The sequence below is a fragment of the Chenopodium album genome, chromosome 9 (assembly GCF_948465745.1).
Source record: "Chenopodium album chromosome 9, dcCheAlbu1.1, whole genome shotgun sequence".
Taxonomy (NCBI): domain Eukaryota; kingdom Viridiplantae; phylum Streptophyta; class Magnoliopsida; order Caryophyllales; family Amaranthaceae; genus Chenopodium; species Chenopodium album.
Window position 1 is genome coordinate 64234758 of NC_137842.1, and position 17885 is coordinate 64252642.

The window sequence follows — 17885 nt, forward strand, 5'->3', positions numbered from 1 at the left end:
CTTTATCAAAATCTATGATTAATTGGACTTAATTATTTCTATCCTGTGCAATATTATTTTATAAGAATCAATTGTGCCCAAATACATTCATATTATAAAACGTTATAGGGAGTGAGGGATAGCTCAAGTGGTTAGAGCTTCCCTCTGGATTTCAGGATATCATGAGATTGATTCATATTATTTCTAATCCTTGATATTTCGTAATTTTCATACGCGTTAGCATCACAAAGAAATTAGCATTGTACCCAATACTAGATTGCAAAGAGAATTGGCAAAATGCCAAAATAGGAGCACAAAACTGCTTCAAATAAAAATAAAAGTGTCACACTTGTTACTTTAATACAACATTTTCTCTTTACACATTAACATATCGTGTTTTATCTTCATCTATATATTAACTCACCATCGTTACAATAGTCATCTCTTAAAAATTCACTAGACATAAATGATATATTTCGTTCTTCTTCTTGGTCAGACCAGTCTACCATGCATTTCATGCATTAATAATGTACTTAATATATGACCATTACACTACATTATCCATATGTTTTTGTAAAATTTCCCAACCAAACACATTTAGCTTCCAACCTTCGTCGTCTCCCCCTTTTTCGCTCCGTTTGTTGCCACCATAGCACCGCCATTTACCACCAACTCATCCTCCTCTACTACGGCCGCATCCCTAAACTTTTTGTAAATATCACTCCTATAAAACTTTCTTGTTCTTACCACCAAAATCAATGAAATTAACATACCAAAAACAGTTGCTGCTGTGATTATAAGAAATGCTAAACGAAAACATTCTTGCCCAACACAATTTAGCTCTTCCCCTTTTATCCTGGGCCGGCCCAAAGAATCCAATTGCTTTCTGGCCTCCTTATCATATAAATGGCCCGTTATCCTCACATTGAGAATGTAACCTCCTATTGGGCTTGCAACTGACCCAAAGTTGTACAAAGTTGAGTAATACTTGAGCCCAAATAACTCCGAGATTATACCGAAGAGTAAAGGCCATTGGGCCCCAAAGGTAAACCCAATAATCACAGATGCAACGTAAAGCCCATTTTTGACGTTGAATGCAATTAGAAGGTGCCCAACACAAGAGAGTAGGAGCATGCAAGTGAGAAAAAGTGGCCTTGGAATCTTGTACTTCTTTAATAAGTGTTCTGAGTAAAAACCTGATACGACACGACCCAAATAATTCCATATGCTCACTAGGGACACAAAGGTGCTGATGCTTTTAGTCGGATAGCCAAGTGATGTCCCGATTTGACCTAAATTGTCAATGGCGGTCAATGTACCGCCAACTCCACATATGGTAGCAAGAAACAGAATGAGCATGTCTATACTAAAGAGCGCTTGTAGTATAGTGTAATCTTCTCCTCGCTCTGGAGGACGGAACATATTTTGAAAACAGGAATCCGCCTCTCTTGATGTTGCAACTACCTCATCGGATACAAGAGGAGTCGATTTATTAGGAAGCTCCTTAACCTTGTCTTCCTTATCCTCACCATTGTTTACGACCACATCTACCTTAGGAGCATTTTGTAACAAATCTCGCTTCTTATTCCATTGCCTAATTTCCTCTTTGACCACAGTTAAGATAGGTAAAAGGAGCAAAATGACTACCGCCACACCACTTGCTACAAACTCACTTCTTTTGAAGTTTAACTGCTTTTGTAGTATGATCATGATCATGAGAAAACCGGCGAGTCCAAGGGAGATATAGAGAATCTCATAGAACAATTTGACCTCATTTTTTTGTCTAACAACTTTCATAAACCGGATGGTGCGTAAGAATACTAGTGAAATCGCGGCTGGTAGCCAACCGATGAGGAGAATTAGGGCTTTGGAGTTCTTCCCACCATACAATGCATAGTAGAGTTGCGTTATGATAGCACCACTTAGACCAACAAAACCCTTTAGCAACCCTAAGACCACTCCTCGGCTTTCTGGAAAGTTCTTTACACAAGTAACAAGTGCACCGGTGTTTGCAAATGATTGAGAGTTTCCACCTACATGTCAAAATACAAAATGTACAAGTTATTAATTTTAGATCTTCTATTTCAACTTTGATTGAAAACACGTAAACAAGTGATATTATTATTGAACTTCTTCGCTACTTTAATACTTGCATGCACCACTTCGAGTGATGGGCTTTTACACTATTCAGCTATACCATGTTTGACCAATATTATACTAAAATAATATACAAAATAATATAGCTTTGTCGGATTGTGTTAAATTTGTCTTATATATATATATATATATATATATGTTTCACTGTAATGTTATATTGAAGGTAAAACAATGTAAAATGATATTATAGAGATGATGTACAAAATGTGTATTTTTGTCAGAAATAAGTTAATTATAGAATATGAGAATAAAGGGTGAAAAGATAAAAGGTGTACACTAAAAATAGAATAAAACAATGTGAATAGAACAAAAAAAAAAAAGGAACCAAAATGGAAAATGAGTAATAGGAGTCCTAAACTCCTAATAAAACATAAGCTAGCAAAGCATCAAACAAAGCCTTTTATAAGTTTTGGTAAATCATAAAAAAAAAAACCAAACATTAATTAAAGTTGGCAATATACACCATAAGAAAACAAACACTGTACTTAGAACAATAAAAAAAAAAGCATATTGAAGATTCAGAATATTGGATTTATTATAATCATTATCTACTACTCCGTAATTACTAATATAACTTTACAATAATATCTCCAGCTACATTTACGCAAAATGACAAAAAATTGCCGCAACTTCTACTTGTTCAGTTGTTCTTGTACGTAGGCTGTAACTAGCTAGCTCGCCAATACACGTGAATTAGATCAAGTAGCTACTTCTCTAAGTACAAAGTCAAACAAACCAGACTAATTATTTATTCAAGATTGATACATAATTATTGCTTTTTAATGTTGTTCAAGGTAGATGGTAGATAGACTCCATGGTCCCTGGGCACTCGGCTCATTATGTCAAGAGATTGCTATTGAAAATTACAAGTAATTATTCTTATATTTGCCATAAAAATAAAAAATATTCTTATAAGATTTAAGATAAGTGTAATTAATACGTCGTAAGTACGTGTAGGTTGTAACTGTTTGAGACTTATTAATCAGATTCGTTAGATATTCCTATAGGGTGTCTAGGCTATTGTCACGAAAGAGGTTAATTAATGTAGAGTACACTCGGTGTTAATTAATTTTATTCTTGACATACATCAATCTAAGCTAGTTTAGCTAGATCATAATTGTGTTTGAATCTAACGTGAGCAAAAAAAAAAAAAAAAAAAAAAAAACTATAAAAATTATTTTAAAAACTTTTATGCATCATCTTGTCTTAATTTAGATCGAGATGTAGATGTGACAAACCTTATCAAATTGTAATAACTGCATGTCTATATATTATTGACAGGCCTAAAGTTCTTATTACCATCCGGCAAGGAAGAGTATGAATGGCATTTGCCATTAAATATAGTGTGGGCTACTTACTAAGACTTTTCAAAGATATACATGATGTAAGTGCAAGGATATAAATGTATAAAAGAGTCCTAATTAGATATGGTATATGCTAAGAAAAATATACAAAGTAACGCATAATATTGGTATACTAGACTAGATGCAATTGTTGTATCACCAATAATAGTCACCTTGTTTAAAAGTCACCGACGACTCAACAAATGTAAATTACCCACCAACAAGCAACAATATAATATAATTCGAACTCCAAAATTTCAAAATAATGGTCACATTGAAAGCTAAATGGATTCTACCAACTCCACATAAATTTTGAAGATGCAATATAAGTTAGAATAACAAAACTAACTATGCACATACATACTTTTAAAAGATAAACCTAAACTTTTGAGTGCTAATTAACATGAAGAAAAAATCGATCAATATGATGATATGATATTTGAAATTTTTATCATAATATAATACTCCGTATAACATTATATTATGCGAAGTATTATATTATGATGAAAATTTCAAAATATAAAGATATGAGATCTTTAAGTAAAGATTTTTCATATTTTTGTAGAAAGTTTTGGAGAAAGCAGAGGCTTTTTGGCTTTGGCACTCTAAAAAAATTAAGTAGAGGCATAAACTAGAGAAAGTAAACACATACCTATGCAAATATACAAGCACATTTGCCAAACCGAAGGTTTGGCTATACGGCCAGAAACCGCGAGCCAAATCATGAAGTAGCCAAAGAAGTTAAGGACAGAACCCACGGCTAAGACCACCCAAGGCGGCGCAATCTCCATCAATAGACCCGCAGGTATCCCTACCGTAGACCCTAGATCCTTAAAAAAGCTAAGGAGGTTAAGGGTAGTTTGATCATACCCTAGGGACGATTTTATGTCCTTAGAGTACAACCCAAACATGTAGGTGGCTCCTGCCGCGGACATCACTAGGATGGTGGAGAACACCATGAACCACCGTCCCATTATGACCCGTACTACGAAACTAAGTCCACCACCACCTCCGCCACCATCAACCACCATCGTCGCTAATAAAAGCTACTTAATTTGTTTAGGAAGGGAGAGTTGAAGTTGAGCTTACTATAGTGTAAGAGTGAACATATATGTAGAAATAATGTTACACATATAGTAGTATACTAGTATAATATCATCAATTAATGTGTGCAAGTAGATAAGATTATGACCATATATAGGAACGTTGTTTTAAAGTGTGAATGGTCAAATTTTCTCTTTGTAAAATGTTTATTATTGGGATATTTTTCTAGATTGAGACCTTATAGTTGACTTAGCCCATGTTATTGGAGAGCAAGTTTGAATTCAAACAGATTTTGCAGGATTTGAGGTTGAATTATTTAGGTCATGTAATCAATTTTCTCATCAAGTTGTTGTATGAATTGTTAGCTGTCTTACTTTTAATATAATATGATCATGCGCTTTTAACTAGGGTTGTTAGTTTACTTTGTTTTATCAAAGATTCTCGATGTATTATTCAATTGGTTGGTTTTTTAATACAAAAGTGGTTAAAAAAAATTATGTGATTAATTGAAATGAAATTATACTGATGAAGATCTGACAATGTGTGGATTAATAGTTTAATATTCATTTCTATAATGATATTTATAATTAACTACAAATAAGATAAACTTGCATAGAAAAAGCTCATGCTTTATCAACTTACCTATAATAATATGCCCTCCTTATTATCAGCTAAATCACGCCATATGAAATTGAAGATGACTATACAAAGATTATATAAAGGAGAATAGAGCAGAGGTTCTAATTACGTGTCCAATTTTCTACTCTTAAGATTACGAGTTCAATCTCATTTCTCTAAAACATAGTCACAAAGTTTTGACTACAATGCGAAAGAGTTAATCAAAGGTAGGTCCTACTCATAAGAAAGAAACAAAAAAGTTGACACTAACAACCCAATATAGGATCTAAAACTACTTTAGTGGAAACTACTCCATATTAAATTTTACATTTTTTTCATTATTATAGATTTGTATGAAGCTTCCTAGTAGTAGTAGTAGTTTATGCACATTAAAATAAATAATTCTCCTATGGCATTTTCAATGGAACGGGACGATGTGAGTATTTGAGAATAAGACATAAAAAAAAAAACCTTTGACGACTCTTATATCATTTAATATTAAAATACAAGCAACATTAACTGACAACCGACTAACCAATAATAACTCAATCACAGAGAATATATAACAGACATAAGTAGACAGCTACCCCAATCGCAACATGACAAACTTATTATTGCTATTACTTGCTCGTAAGTATATATGAGGGCTTGGATTGGTCATTTATAATTTTAAACATGACATATGAATATATACTACCTCCTATTTGCAACGATTTGACATAAAGTAGAGAGAAAAAATGTCTAATCGCTGCAAATAATATAAAACGGATGTAATATTAAAATTAATGAACAAGTTAAAATTAATAAATAAGAGGTCTTTCGTGAGAGACAAACTTTTAAATAAAACGGATGTTCAGTAAATTACTAAACATCCGTTATAAAGTGACAATAAAATGTGCAAAAGTTACACTAAAACTCACAAAAGTTACCCTGACATATATAAAAGTTATTTATGCTTCATTGATAAATTTGACAAAAGTGACACTAAATTTGACAAAAGTGACACTAAATCTGACAAAAGTGTACCCGATGTTCAGTAAATTACTGAAAACCGGGTGTATACAAAAGTTTTCCTTCGTGAGAACATTGGAGGATTACTTTTCTTTAAGTTCAATATCGTTTTGTAGATTACTTAGATCGATGTAAAACCGTCTTAGTACATATAAATTTACGAAAAAGTAAGAATTAGGCTATATTCTATATATATAATTGCTAAAGCATACAAAGCTCCGTTAAAAAAATGTAAATTCATCATAATGCAAACTATTGTATCTATAACTATCTTACTGCTCATTTAAAACCTAAATTAAAATTTGGTGTGTGGTCGGATGCATGAACGCATGGTGGAATTTTGGGATGCTAAGACGATTTTAAAATCAAACAAGTCAATCTGTTCTAGCCATATAATTAGCCAATTTGATACATACATGGATGCATTATCTCGAAGACCCCTTTCTCTAGAGCTGTCACATTATTTGGTGAGTTGTGGGCCTTGTGGCATTAGTTGCTTTACTGTATATTCGTGGGTCAAACAAAATATGTAGATATGTCATATATTGACTCATATCCAAAATGATACTAGTACCATTATTTTTGAAAAAAAAATGGTTTTATAAAGGCAAATTGCGTCTCCACTAGACTAAATTTAAAATCACTTGATGCCGTTGTCTAGAAAACTATTGATATTGCAATCTCGTAAATTTAGGAGGGGCAAATTCCTGTTCAGTGTTCCCTCTTGCTCATTCGTTGCCTACTTTCGTTTATAATTCTATCCTTGTTGAAATTTAAACTACGAAATATATAACCCAAATACATCACCTAATTAATTAGACTATAATTCCCCTCGTATAAAAGACTATTTGAAATGACATTTTAAGTATACTCTGTAAAATAATTATATTATTCAATCTTGTTTCACTTGTTTATCTAATTAAAAATTTCTTATTTTAAGGTCAAATGGAAGATGCAAATTGAGACGATCGGAGCTTGGTACCAAACAAGACTGGCTCACTTGATAAAACTTGTAACCTTATTATCTTAGAGATGTAGGGTTCAAATCTTCCTTACTTTTCTATGCATGGTTATGTATTATATTAGTGTCTCTTCCTAGGTTTACATTTCTAAACTAGTATAATATTTGGGAAAAAGGTCTTATATACATGTTGTAACTAGTACTCATATCCGTATATAAGAAAGGTAATTTACACAACATAACAATAATTCTTAGTTCTTCAAACAATAATTTATGATGCAAATACACTCTCAATGAATATATTGTAAATGACGATTTAAGAGTTGAAAGGTCTTACGTGTAAACACGGGATTTGAGGTTTATAGAAAATTATATTTATGGACATATAATTACAATGTAATTCAATTTTAAACTCTTAAATTGACTAATACAACTAGGGTGATTCAACAAGAGAAAATGCTAACACTTATCTAATATTAAAATAGCGAACGTATATACGAAGATAACTACTCAATTTGGCAATATTAAGCAAATGACATAATATATGAGATTAGCTATTTGTTACGATTTACGAATGATGGTGTCAAATATTAATATCATAAAATCGATGCTAATATATATATTTGAAGATAAAATGCATGTAACATAACATATCAATACTAATTAAAAACACGTACCTATACAAATATAGAGGCACATTTGCCAAACGGCAGGCTTGGCTATATGGCCTGAAACAGCTAGCCAAATCATAAAGTAACCGAAGAAATTGAGGATCGCACCCACGGTTAGAACCACCCAAGGTGGTGCGATTTCCATAAGTAGACCGGCGGGTATTCCTACCGTAGACCCCAAGTCTTTGAAAAAACTAAGGAGGTTTAACGTACTTTGATCATACCCTAGGGACCTTTTTATGTCCGGCGAGTACAATCCAAACATGTACGTAGCCCCTGCCATGGACATCACTAGGAGGGTGGAAAACACCATGAACCACCGCCCCGTGATGACTCGTACCACAAAGTGGAGCCCACCATTGCCTCCAACGGTCATGGCTAGCTATTGAGACTAATCAAGATATATGTTATTTAAGTTGTAGTATATATGTAGGACTATACGTTGAGAAATTGAGTAAATGAGATGACCTTAACTTACTAATAAGGATAATGTGAAGTGAAAATGTGTATATATAGGAAAATAACCGAATAAGATTAGACATGTAGTATTAAAATTAGGTTAGTTAGACAAAAGAAAAGTATATGATCGTGATAATGATGATAATATATACACAGTATATTAATTGGAACAATAATGTTCCAAATGTGACTAGTCAGGAAGTCATATACGAATGATAGTGCATGATATATATAGATGGAAAAAGACTTTATGGTTGACTTCATCGATGGTTCACACGATTTGATGATGAAATACTTGTGTCATTTAGTTACGTTTTAGATCAAAATTAATAACAAGTGGTAGCTATCTTGCTTACAAATAATATTGATCTTGTCATTAGACTTGATACTTATGTGTAAGAAGACTATAATTGAACACGTATAATACCACACAAGAAGTGAAATATGTCTAGGTAACTAAATAAAGGGGGGATTTCGATTCGCTTACAAGCGTAATTAAATGAGATACCACTTTGAAACTAATTTGCGATAGTATAAGTAACTCTGATCTACTAGTTTATAAAGTGGTAGTTTTACTCATCTTTGTTCAATGTAAGACAACTTATATGTTGACAACAATAGATGCAACACATAAATATAGTGAAGCACTTTTGCAGACATTGCAGTCATAATAAAAGCAACATGCCATTGAGTTAGTTAGTTAGAGAATAAGAGAATGATTGTGAAATTTTACTCCTTTGATCAAAAACTAAATTGCTTTCACCTTTTTTTATTTTGCACGTATGGATAATTAAAAATCCGAAGTTGAACTATATAATGCACCATTATCATGTGGTTGTTTTTAAATTGATGTCAAATTGTTGCTTTGATGCATGTAATGTAAATATGTAATTAAATACAATTAACTCTAATGTTAATATCTAAAAAAAAAAAGGGAAATTCTCACCGGTAACACCCAACTTTTGTTTTTTCTCAATGGTAGAATGCAAAATTTTGGATTATCATTGGTAATCACCAATTAGTAATAATAATTTACTGGTAACATTAATTAAACCTTTACCTAATTATTGACTAACCATGGTTTACTAATAACACAATTACAAACCCATCCTTCTAAAAAATCACTTCCCTCCAAAGTTATATGCTGCTTTCCCTCCTTAATCAATTACCCCTTTATATAAACCCTAAACCCTCAATTCTATTCGTATTCTCTGTTCTTCTTCTTCTCAATTTCTCTTAATACTTCCATGGCTAAACAAAATGCGAAATATAAGATAGCATAGGGAATGAGACAGGAGGTCAGCGAAAGTATCCAATCCAATAAATTGATCATCTTGATTGAAGTTTTAGTCGGATGATTATAGATTGAGTTACCAATTTATCTGTATTTTATCAATCGTGGGTAATTCAAGGTTCAATTTTTCTGGGTTCGATTAATTTAGGTTCACTTGACCCAATCATCACTTGTTCTTCCAATTTTCGATCTGATTTTGAGTTTAATTTGGTGGGTTTCGATCTAATATGGGGATGAACTACTAGGTTTATTGATTAATTTTAGTTTATGAGATAATTTGATCATCTGAAGCTAATTTCAATAACACACTATCATCATATTGCAACAAAGTCATTTATCTAACCTTATACAACCAATATTGTAAAGTGAATGCTATATTGCTATTGGTTTACCTTACATCAACATGGGGTTGTACAGAAGGTACATGAGAATCATGGTGATCATCCGTAGAGCTCACCTGATCTAATTTGTCAGAGAAAGCTATTGCTATGGAGAGGACTAACAGTGGTCGTGACAACATCTGAAAATAATTAATTTGTATAATCTCTTAGAAAGGGGGTTTTCAAAGAAAAAAAAAAGGAATCCAAACTGCATAATGATGAAACGAGAAGTGTTGAATTCATTGATTAGACAGAAGTGGTTAAGGGAAATAAATAGGGTCAATTTAGTCATTTTGCAGTTTATTTCCCATTTAACATTTTAACCATGGTTAAGGTTTTAAGTAAAACTTTCATTAATGTTACTAGTAACTTAGTATTGCTAATTGGTGATTACCAATGATAATCCAAAATTTTGCATTCTACCATTGAGAAAAAACAAAAGTTGGGTGTTACCGGTGAGAATTTCCCAAAAAAAAAACTAATTTCTCACAATAACTTGCCCTTGGTTGTTCTCACTAGGCACCCTCATCACAATCCACTACACGTTGCATAGCTGACACTTTAAGAGACAATTGTGCGTCAAAAATTCTACACTCATATGAGCTCATTGCCAGGGCCGTAGCAAGGGGAGGGCAGCTGGGGCAGCTGCCCTGGGCCCCTTGTTAAAATGTCCAGCTTCAATACAATACAAGGCCCCAGAAAAATATACTTCCTACTAAATAATACTATATATATATATATATTTTTTAAGAAAAAAGAAATAAAGAAAACAAGAAGTGTGTACTGTACAACATTACAATAGTGCCGTAGAATTCCAAAATATCAAACATTTTTGGTCAACGTATTTCTTCCCTAATTTTATCTCCGTTTTGGGTAATTTTATTTTTCAAAATGTATCTCATTACAATTTTCAGTTAGTTAAATTCCTTCTCTTTCTCGATTCAATTGAAGATAAAAACTAAAATAAACGGTTTTTTTACTCTTCAATTTTCAACGGGAATTTATCTAATTATATGTAATTCTCTTTGCATACCCTACTTTTTTTTTTGAATGGTGCATACATGACTTTATTCATCAAGTTCTCTTATTTGTATTAAATTATATTTTTCTTAAACTGTATAACTACTTTCAGTCAAATATTACAAAATTTGGGGAAAAAAATCTAATTGATTGGTTGGATACTTGGTTTGAATGGTTCGGCTGGTGTAATTATTTCAACGAGAGTTATGGGAATGTAATTTCAATGTTTTATGAAATTTGATGTTTTTAAAAATTATATATTAATCATAATAAAATATGTATTTTCATTTTGCACACCCAATTTTCTTAAAATTTTATATAGTATATGTGAATTAGGGCCCCAGTTTATGTTTTTGCCCCAGGCCACGGAAATCTCAGGAACGGCCCTGCTCATTGCAACGACTTTGCTACAAAATTTTGAAAGGTCTTACGTGTAAACGCGGGATTCGAGGTTTATAGAAAATTATGTCTATGGACATATAATTACAATTTAATTCAATTTTAAACTCATATATTGACTAATGGAACAAGGGTGATTCAACTCCATGTCATAAGAAATCCTAGTAAAAAATATAGCATAATATTCAAACTTGACAGTCCAATTATAAGTTATATGGAGATGACATTGATCAATGGAAGCTGAAAATATTATTTAATTTTTGTCCATTTCATATTAATTGATATGCTTCTTTAGTATGCTAATAACACATTAATATATTTGATTATTAATAAGCAAAAAATTATATTAATTTTGTAATTATACATTAAAACAAATCTAACAATATTACATATGATTTTTCTTCCCCTTTAACTAAATATCCACAAAAGAGAGTCAAAGTAATTTATGTATATATCTAATGTCAAACAAAATGTATCAATTAATAAAAAATGTAAGTACTAACTAATGATATGACATACATATACCATAAGATATAAAATAATACTCGTATACAACTTACACGACATACTAAAAAAGATATTCTATTTTAATTAATTTCTCGATTATGTGCCGTTTCAAAGTGTCTAATATTAGAATAATCATATTTCAAGGCCTTGTTACTCCCTTCTTCTTGGGGAGTCTTATTCATGATTTATTTTATGGATAGTCGGGCAATAATGCAGTATTAATTAATATTTACAATATTTAATACATTCTAAGTAACCAATCTCTTGACAATGTCGTTGATAATGTTAAACAAGGTCATTAATTATTCTTATTCTTTGCATAATCTGTGGAGTTGCACATGGTAGATGTTAAACAATAGATATACGTACTATAAATCATTGGGTATAAAAATCATATCGATTCCTAAGATATTGCGCTAAACATGCATGCCTGGCTAGAAACAGAAAAAACAATCTATTTTATGGGATCTTACTACTAATATGTGTTCTAAACACGTCGACTTCAATAGCATTAATCATGCTGATGAGTCCTATACTCCTATTTAATTTATTCAGACCGTATTATTTTTTTTTGGTGTTTAGAGAGCCACAAGGGCAGGGGTGAGAATCGATCCCATGATCTCCTGAAATCTGGAAGGGAGCTCTAACCACTTGAGCTATACTTCACTCTCTTCAGACCGTATTATTGAGTGTTAAACATTTATTTTTCATTATATATGGAGAAAGATAAATAATTATCTAAATCATTTTTAGTGAATAATTGTTATAAAAGGAGATGTATCTCCAAATTTTTAACGGTTAGATATAAATATTGGGTAAAATATTATATAAAAAAAAAAAATTAATAACTACAACATTAAAATGCTTTGTAGTAAATAAAAAAAATAAAAAAATAGATGACGATGCATGGTATATGGTATATACAACCTCCCAAAATAGCCTTATTTTGTTTTAGCTAGGTTTTACATACAATCCCTAAGTTAACATTAAAAGGCTATCATATAAGAGTTTATTTGATTTAATCAAACACTAAATGCTTTACCTTTAGCAATTCTAACTTTTTGACTCAGCTAATTTAAACTCTTAAAACTACTGTCTTTTTATTTATTTATCTATTTATTTATTTATTTATTTATTTATTATTATTATTATTATTATTATTATTATTATTATTATTATTATTATTATTATATCTCAAAAACAAAAGTCATACAACCTACAATAAATTAGTGGGAAGCCGAGATACAATATGGGCCCCCACTCCTCTAGCAATAGTAAAGTCTACCCTAGTAAAAATATGAGCTGCAGCACGTGCTCCAATGTCTTGCGTCGTCGAGAACCTCTGAATTTGCTTAAGCAACGCAACAACCTCCTACTCTAATTCACCAAACGAAGAAAAGGAGAAGGGAATGAACCCATAACCAATCGTCTGACAACGAGCCTCATACTATAGAATAAATTATTATTATTATTATTATTATTATTATTATTATTATTATTATTATTATTATTATTATTATTATTATTATTATTATTATTATTATTATTATTGACATATGAAGGTAAATAAAATTACAAACAATAGAATAAATTCGGTGAACTACTCAAAAAAGTCTGAAGAGTATACTCTTTCATACAATGGATTGTGAACTGAACTGAACTGAACCGAGCTGAATTGAACTGAACTAAATTGAAATGAAATGAATATTTTATAAGAGAAGGAAATTAGGACCTGAACTAAACTGAACTGAACCGAGCTGAACTGAACTGAACTGAATTTCAACGTAAGAGAACAGGCCCTAAGGGTCTGTTCACTTCAACTTAATTTCAGTTCAGTTCAGTTCAGCTCCAATCAGTTCAATTCAGCTCCTATTTTTCCTCTCTCATGAAATATTCATTTCAGCTTAGTTCAGTTCAGTTCAGCTTCAATCAGTTTAGTTCAGTTCAATTCAACTTTAATCAGTTCAGTTCAGTTCAGTTCAACTCATTTCGGTTCAGTAAATATGAACAAGCCCTTAGAGTATAAATTTTATTGTCAAATAAGGCCTATAATAAATTGGTAGCAAAAATATCTCACCCTATTAAACTAGATTGGGTTCATTATTTTTCTTAATCAAATGCTAAATCTAGCTACTAGTTGATCTAAATTACCAAAAAAAATTATAAAAAAATAGTTGACTACTATGACATTCACGTACAAGTCGACGAACATTTGATGAATTGGCGGCCATCTAGATGATTTTTCAAGTCTCTATGTAAACAATTGTATATTAGCATGCCTTTTCCCACCTTATTTCCAACACTAGTATTATTATTCGAATCTTGGGTATATTTGTCTATTTTGTCGACTACAAAGAGTTTGAGTACTAATTATGCTTCTAAAGTAGGATTTAATTTCCAATTTTGCTTTTACTATTACTTGTCAAATGTATAGTAGTCAAGAATTTCACTTTGGGTAAAAGTGGTACATCTAATCAATCGAGTATATGCACTATACATCACATTCACATTTATTTGAGGATATAATCATTATGATAAATTGATGATTGAGAATGACAAAAATTTTGGATAAGGTTTTGTTTTATCAATTACCAATACGAAAATAGAAGTATAAATAAGTGTGTGTAGGAATGCATTTTAGACGAGTACAAACCAGTATTTAATGAGTAAATCATAGCTAAAGATGGTAATGGGCCACATGCTTTATCGTCACCTAGACAAAATTGCCATTTTGATCAATATATATATATATATATATATATATATATATATATATATATATATATATTTGACAAAAGAGCTATCAAATAAAAGGAACCAAAAGAGCTATCAAATAAAAGGAACAACAACCAAACAACAACTGTCAACTCCAAAAAAACTACTGACGACGCCGGGCACAACCAACCAACCAGTGAGCAGGATTGACCCACAAACGAGTAACCTTTTGAACCTGGCAAACCAAAAGAGACTGAACCGAAGCCCGCAACTCCTGAATGAGCCACCAAGCAGAGATTTTCATTGAACCAGAAGGAAGAAGAAGAGCAAGGAGGACAGCACAATCTGTATAAATCCGGATTTTCAAAAAACCTTTACGAATAGCAAACTCCAAACCCCATAAACTAAAATTAAATTTGTACTTCGTATATGCAACTATGCAAGATTCTCCATCCACCACCCCCCCCCCCCCAAAAAAAATAAATAAATAAAAACCTAGCACTGAAACACGTACAATCCATCAAACGGTTGGGATTTAGGCTATGTTCAATTTACATGATCTGAATTGGTTTTTAAATGTGAGCAAATTTAAACCAAATTTATATACAAATCCGTAAAATAATTAAAAAAAAATCACAAATTTGTATTTGCGGCCTGTTATATCATACGACAAGGGTTACTTGAGTTTCTGTGTCAGGGGTTATTTGAGTTTCTCGGTCAGTGGTTACTTGGATTTTCTGCGATTACTTGAGTTTCTCGGTCAAAGGTTACTCGAGTTTCTGGGGTCACTTGAGTTTCTTGGTCAGGGGTTACTCAAGTTTTTCGATCAGGAGTTACTCGAGTTGTCGGGGTTACGTACTCGAGTTTTTCGGTCAGGAGTTACTCGAGTTGTCGGGGTTACTTACTTAAGTGTCTCGGTCAGGGGTTACTCGAGTTGTCGAGGTTACTTGAGTTTCTCGGTCAGGGGTTACTTGCATCACAATTTTTTGTATGTGGCCTGACCGAGAAACTCGAGTAAAACCTGACTGAGAAACTCAAGTAACCCTTGACTGAGTAACCCTTAACTAAGTGAACCCCTCAAATGACCCCTGACCGAGTAACTCAAGTAACCTCTGGCTGTAAAAATCAAGTAACCCCTGACTGAAAAATCAAGTAACCCCTAACAAAAAAAACTCGGGTAACCCTTGTCGCATGGTGTGGCCTACTGCACCAAAAAGTTGCTGTTAAAAAATAACATTGAATGAGACTGTCATTGGATTTGTATTAATGTGTAATTTTTAACTATGAAATTTTCATAATTTTATAAGTTATGAAAAAAAAAATATTCAAAAATAAATAATAATAATAAAAAAAAAAAAAAAAAAAAGATCTGACCTAATTATTTCAAAAAAAAAGTTGATACAAGTATTAACTTAAACAAGATGAACTTTATATAGTCTTAGAGTTGGTCCAAGTCCACTTACTATCATACTCATTTTAGATTAAGATTGCATAGGTTCATCACGTTTCACGTCAAGCTTTGTTTTGGGTAGTGCCGCTTCAAGTAGATTCTATATTAGCATGATCCATTGTCATCATTTGAAGTCATCTACTTGTTATTCCACTAAAGTGTCTTGTGTATGAAACACATGTACATGATTTCAAATAGTTATATGAACTTACCCATCATAGGCATTGACAAAACAAATAAACTTAACAAATGCATATGTATATATGATCCTTATTCCTTACCAAGAAGATATAAAATAAAATGTTCACATTTTTTTTCCCATTTTGAAACAAGTAACTCAATATTGTTGTAATTTTTTTATTTTTTATTTTTTATTTTTTATTGAATCATTACTGCTTTTATGATTTTTGAGCTCTTTATGTTCATTCTTTCACTTTTGATTTTCAACATTCTATGTTTTGTGTTACCAAAAAAAATAATTTCATATTTTTAAATAATCTATTTTTTTTATGCAATTAAAATAATCTATTGCTTCCAACTTTTTTCTTTATTATGATGACTTAGTATGTAATACTTCATCCCGTAGGTAAAATGTGCTCTATTAATATTTGAACCAAAATTCTGCTAGTGAATTGAAGTCTCTTTGTTGTTTTCACTCTCATGATTTCATTAATGTATGCAATTAGGTAACTAGAGGAAATATGTTACTCCATAATACATAAGTAATTGAAGTACGGAGTAGTTTTTATTTTTGAAGAGGCAATCCAAAATAAATTATAGAACAAACATATAACGACTAATTTTTGTGTTTTTAGAGGCAATCCAATATAAATTATAGAACAAGAAAATAGAAACCGAAGGAGTTATTTGACGTATTTTCTCTCAAATAATATAAAAATACAACACGTTTACATGTAAGCAACATTGGCCCACGGGCATATATATGTTGCTTCTCGTTACACAGCTGACGAAAGCAAGCCCATGTCAGTTGTCACATATTAATCTTTTCATAAAGCCCAAAGTATTAAAGCCCAATTGATCCATTGGATAGGGCTGATAAAGTTGTAAGGTCGTCTTTAAAAGTTGTTCCGATCATTAATTATGGACTTATGGTGCAATTGTAACATTCTTTATCACCTCCAATTGTACACATATAAATATAACAATCAAGATCTGCAGCATTAGCCTTAAACCTCAATGTCATTCTATGATAAGAGCTAAAATGTACGTTTTGCACTCGTTCCGGGTAAGCTCCGGTACTGTGAGTCCTGGGGTTTGTAATGGTTTAAAGTCCAATTAAGAACCTGCACAGTCAGCACAAATTAGCTAACTCGAGGAATTACCCGGGGATAACCGCTATGATGCTAAAGTTAGCAATCTGACGAGAAGAACAAATGAAAGGGCAAGAAAGTGTTGAGAGAGAGAGAGAGAGAAGATTGTCCCTTAATAATGAAATATGCTTGGTATTTATAGGAAGATAATCAAGCTGGTGCCACCTATCGACATAGGTGGCAGGTTGACTTTGTGGGCACCAGGTGCCTAGGTGGTTGAAAGCAGCTCTCCACGTGACCGAGAAAAGGGCCGGTATGGATGTTAAACTGATATGTTAATAATGGATGGTTAACAATGTAATGTATTTGAATAACCCATCCGTAACGGTGTCGGCACTATCCCGTACACCACTGTCCACTAGTCAGATTAATTCTGTTTGCAAATTTAGGAATAGTTTTCGAACACCAATACACCATTATCAACTATATATAATACCTCAATATCAACTCTAATACTCCCACCCCTCCTCTTCCCCCGCCGGAACGTGGCCCCCACCCTTCTCCATCTCCGAAAAACGTCGGCTCCCCCACCCTCAAAAACCCCCC

The 17885-nt window shown here is 32.2% G+C and overlaps 1 protein-coding gene across 2 annotated transcripts; it reads right to left on the reverse strand.

Moving 5' to 3' along the window:
- Positions 1–308: 308 nt before the first annotated feature.
- LOC145560152 (protein NUCLEAR FUSION DEFECTIVE 4-like) lies at positions 309–8175 on the reverse strand. 2 transcript variants are annotated; one of them, XM_081621414.1, is made up of 2 exons: positions 7791–8175; positions 309–2012 (listed from the first exon to the last, which is right to left on the reverse strand). In XM_081621414.1, exons 1-2 carry the CDS (start codon positions 8158–8160, stop codon positions 577–579), a joined length of 1806 nt encoding a protein of 601 aa, XP_081477540.1. In that variant the 5' UTR covers positions 8161–8175; the 3' UTR covers positions 309–576. The 2 variants fall into 2 exon arrangements, with proteins under 2 accessions (XP_081477540.1, XP_081477539.1); XM_081621413.1 differs by lacking the exon at positions 7791–8175 and adding an exon at positions 4132–4538.
- Between the last annotated feature and the right edge of the window lie 9710 nt (positions 8176–17885).

Bases quoted from the DNA above. Each gene is read 5' to 3' on its own strand.
- LOC145560152 (XM_081621413.1), bottom strand. From the start codon at position 4,510: ATGGTGGTTGATGGTGGCGGAGGTGGTGGTGGACTTAGTTTCGTAGTA. The intron at 2,013-4,131 runs GTATGTGTTTAC...TTTGACATGTAG, and splicing joins GTGCTTGTATATTTGCATAG to GTGGAAACTCTCAATCATTT.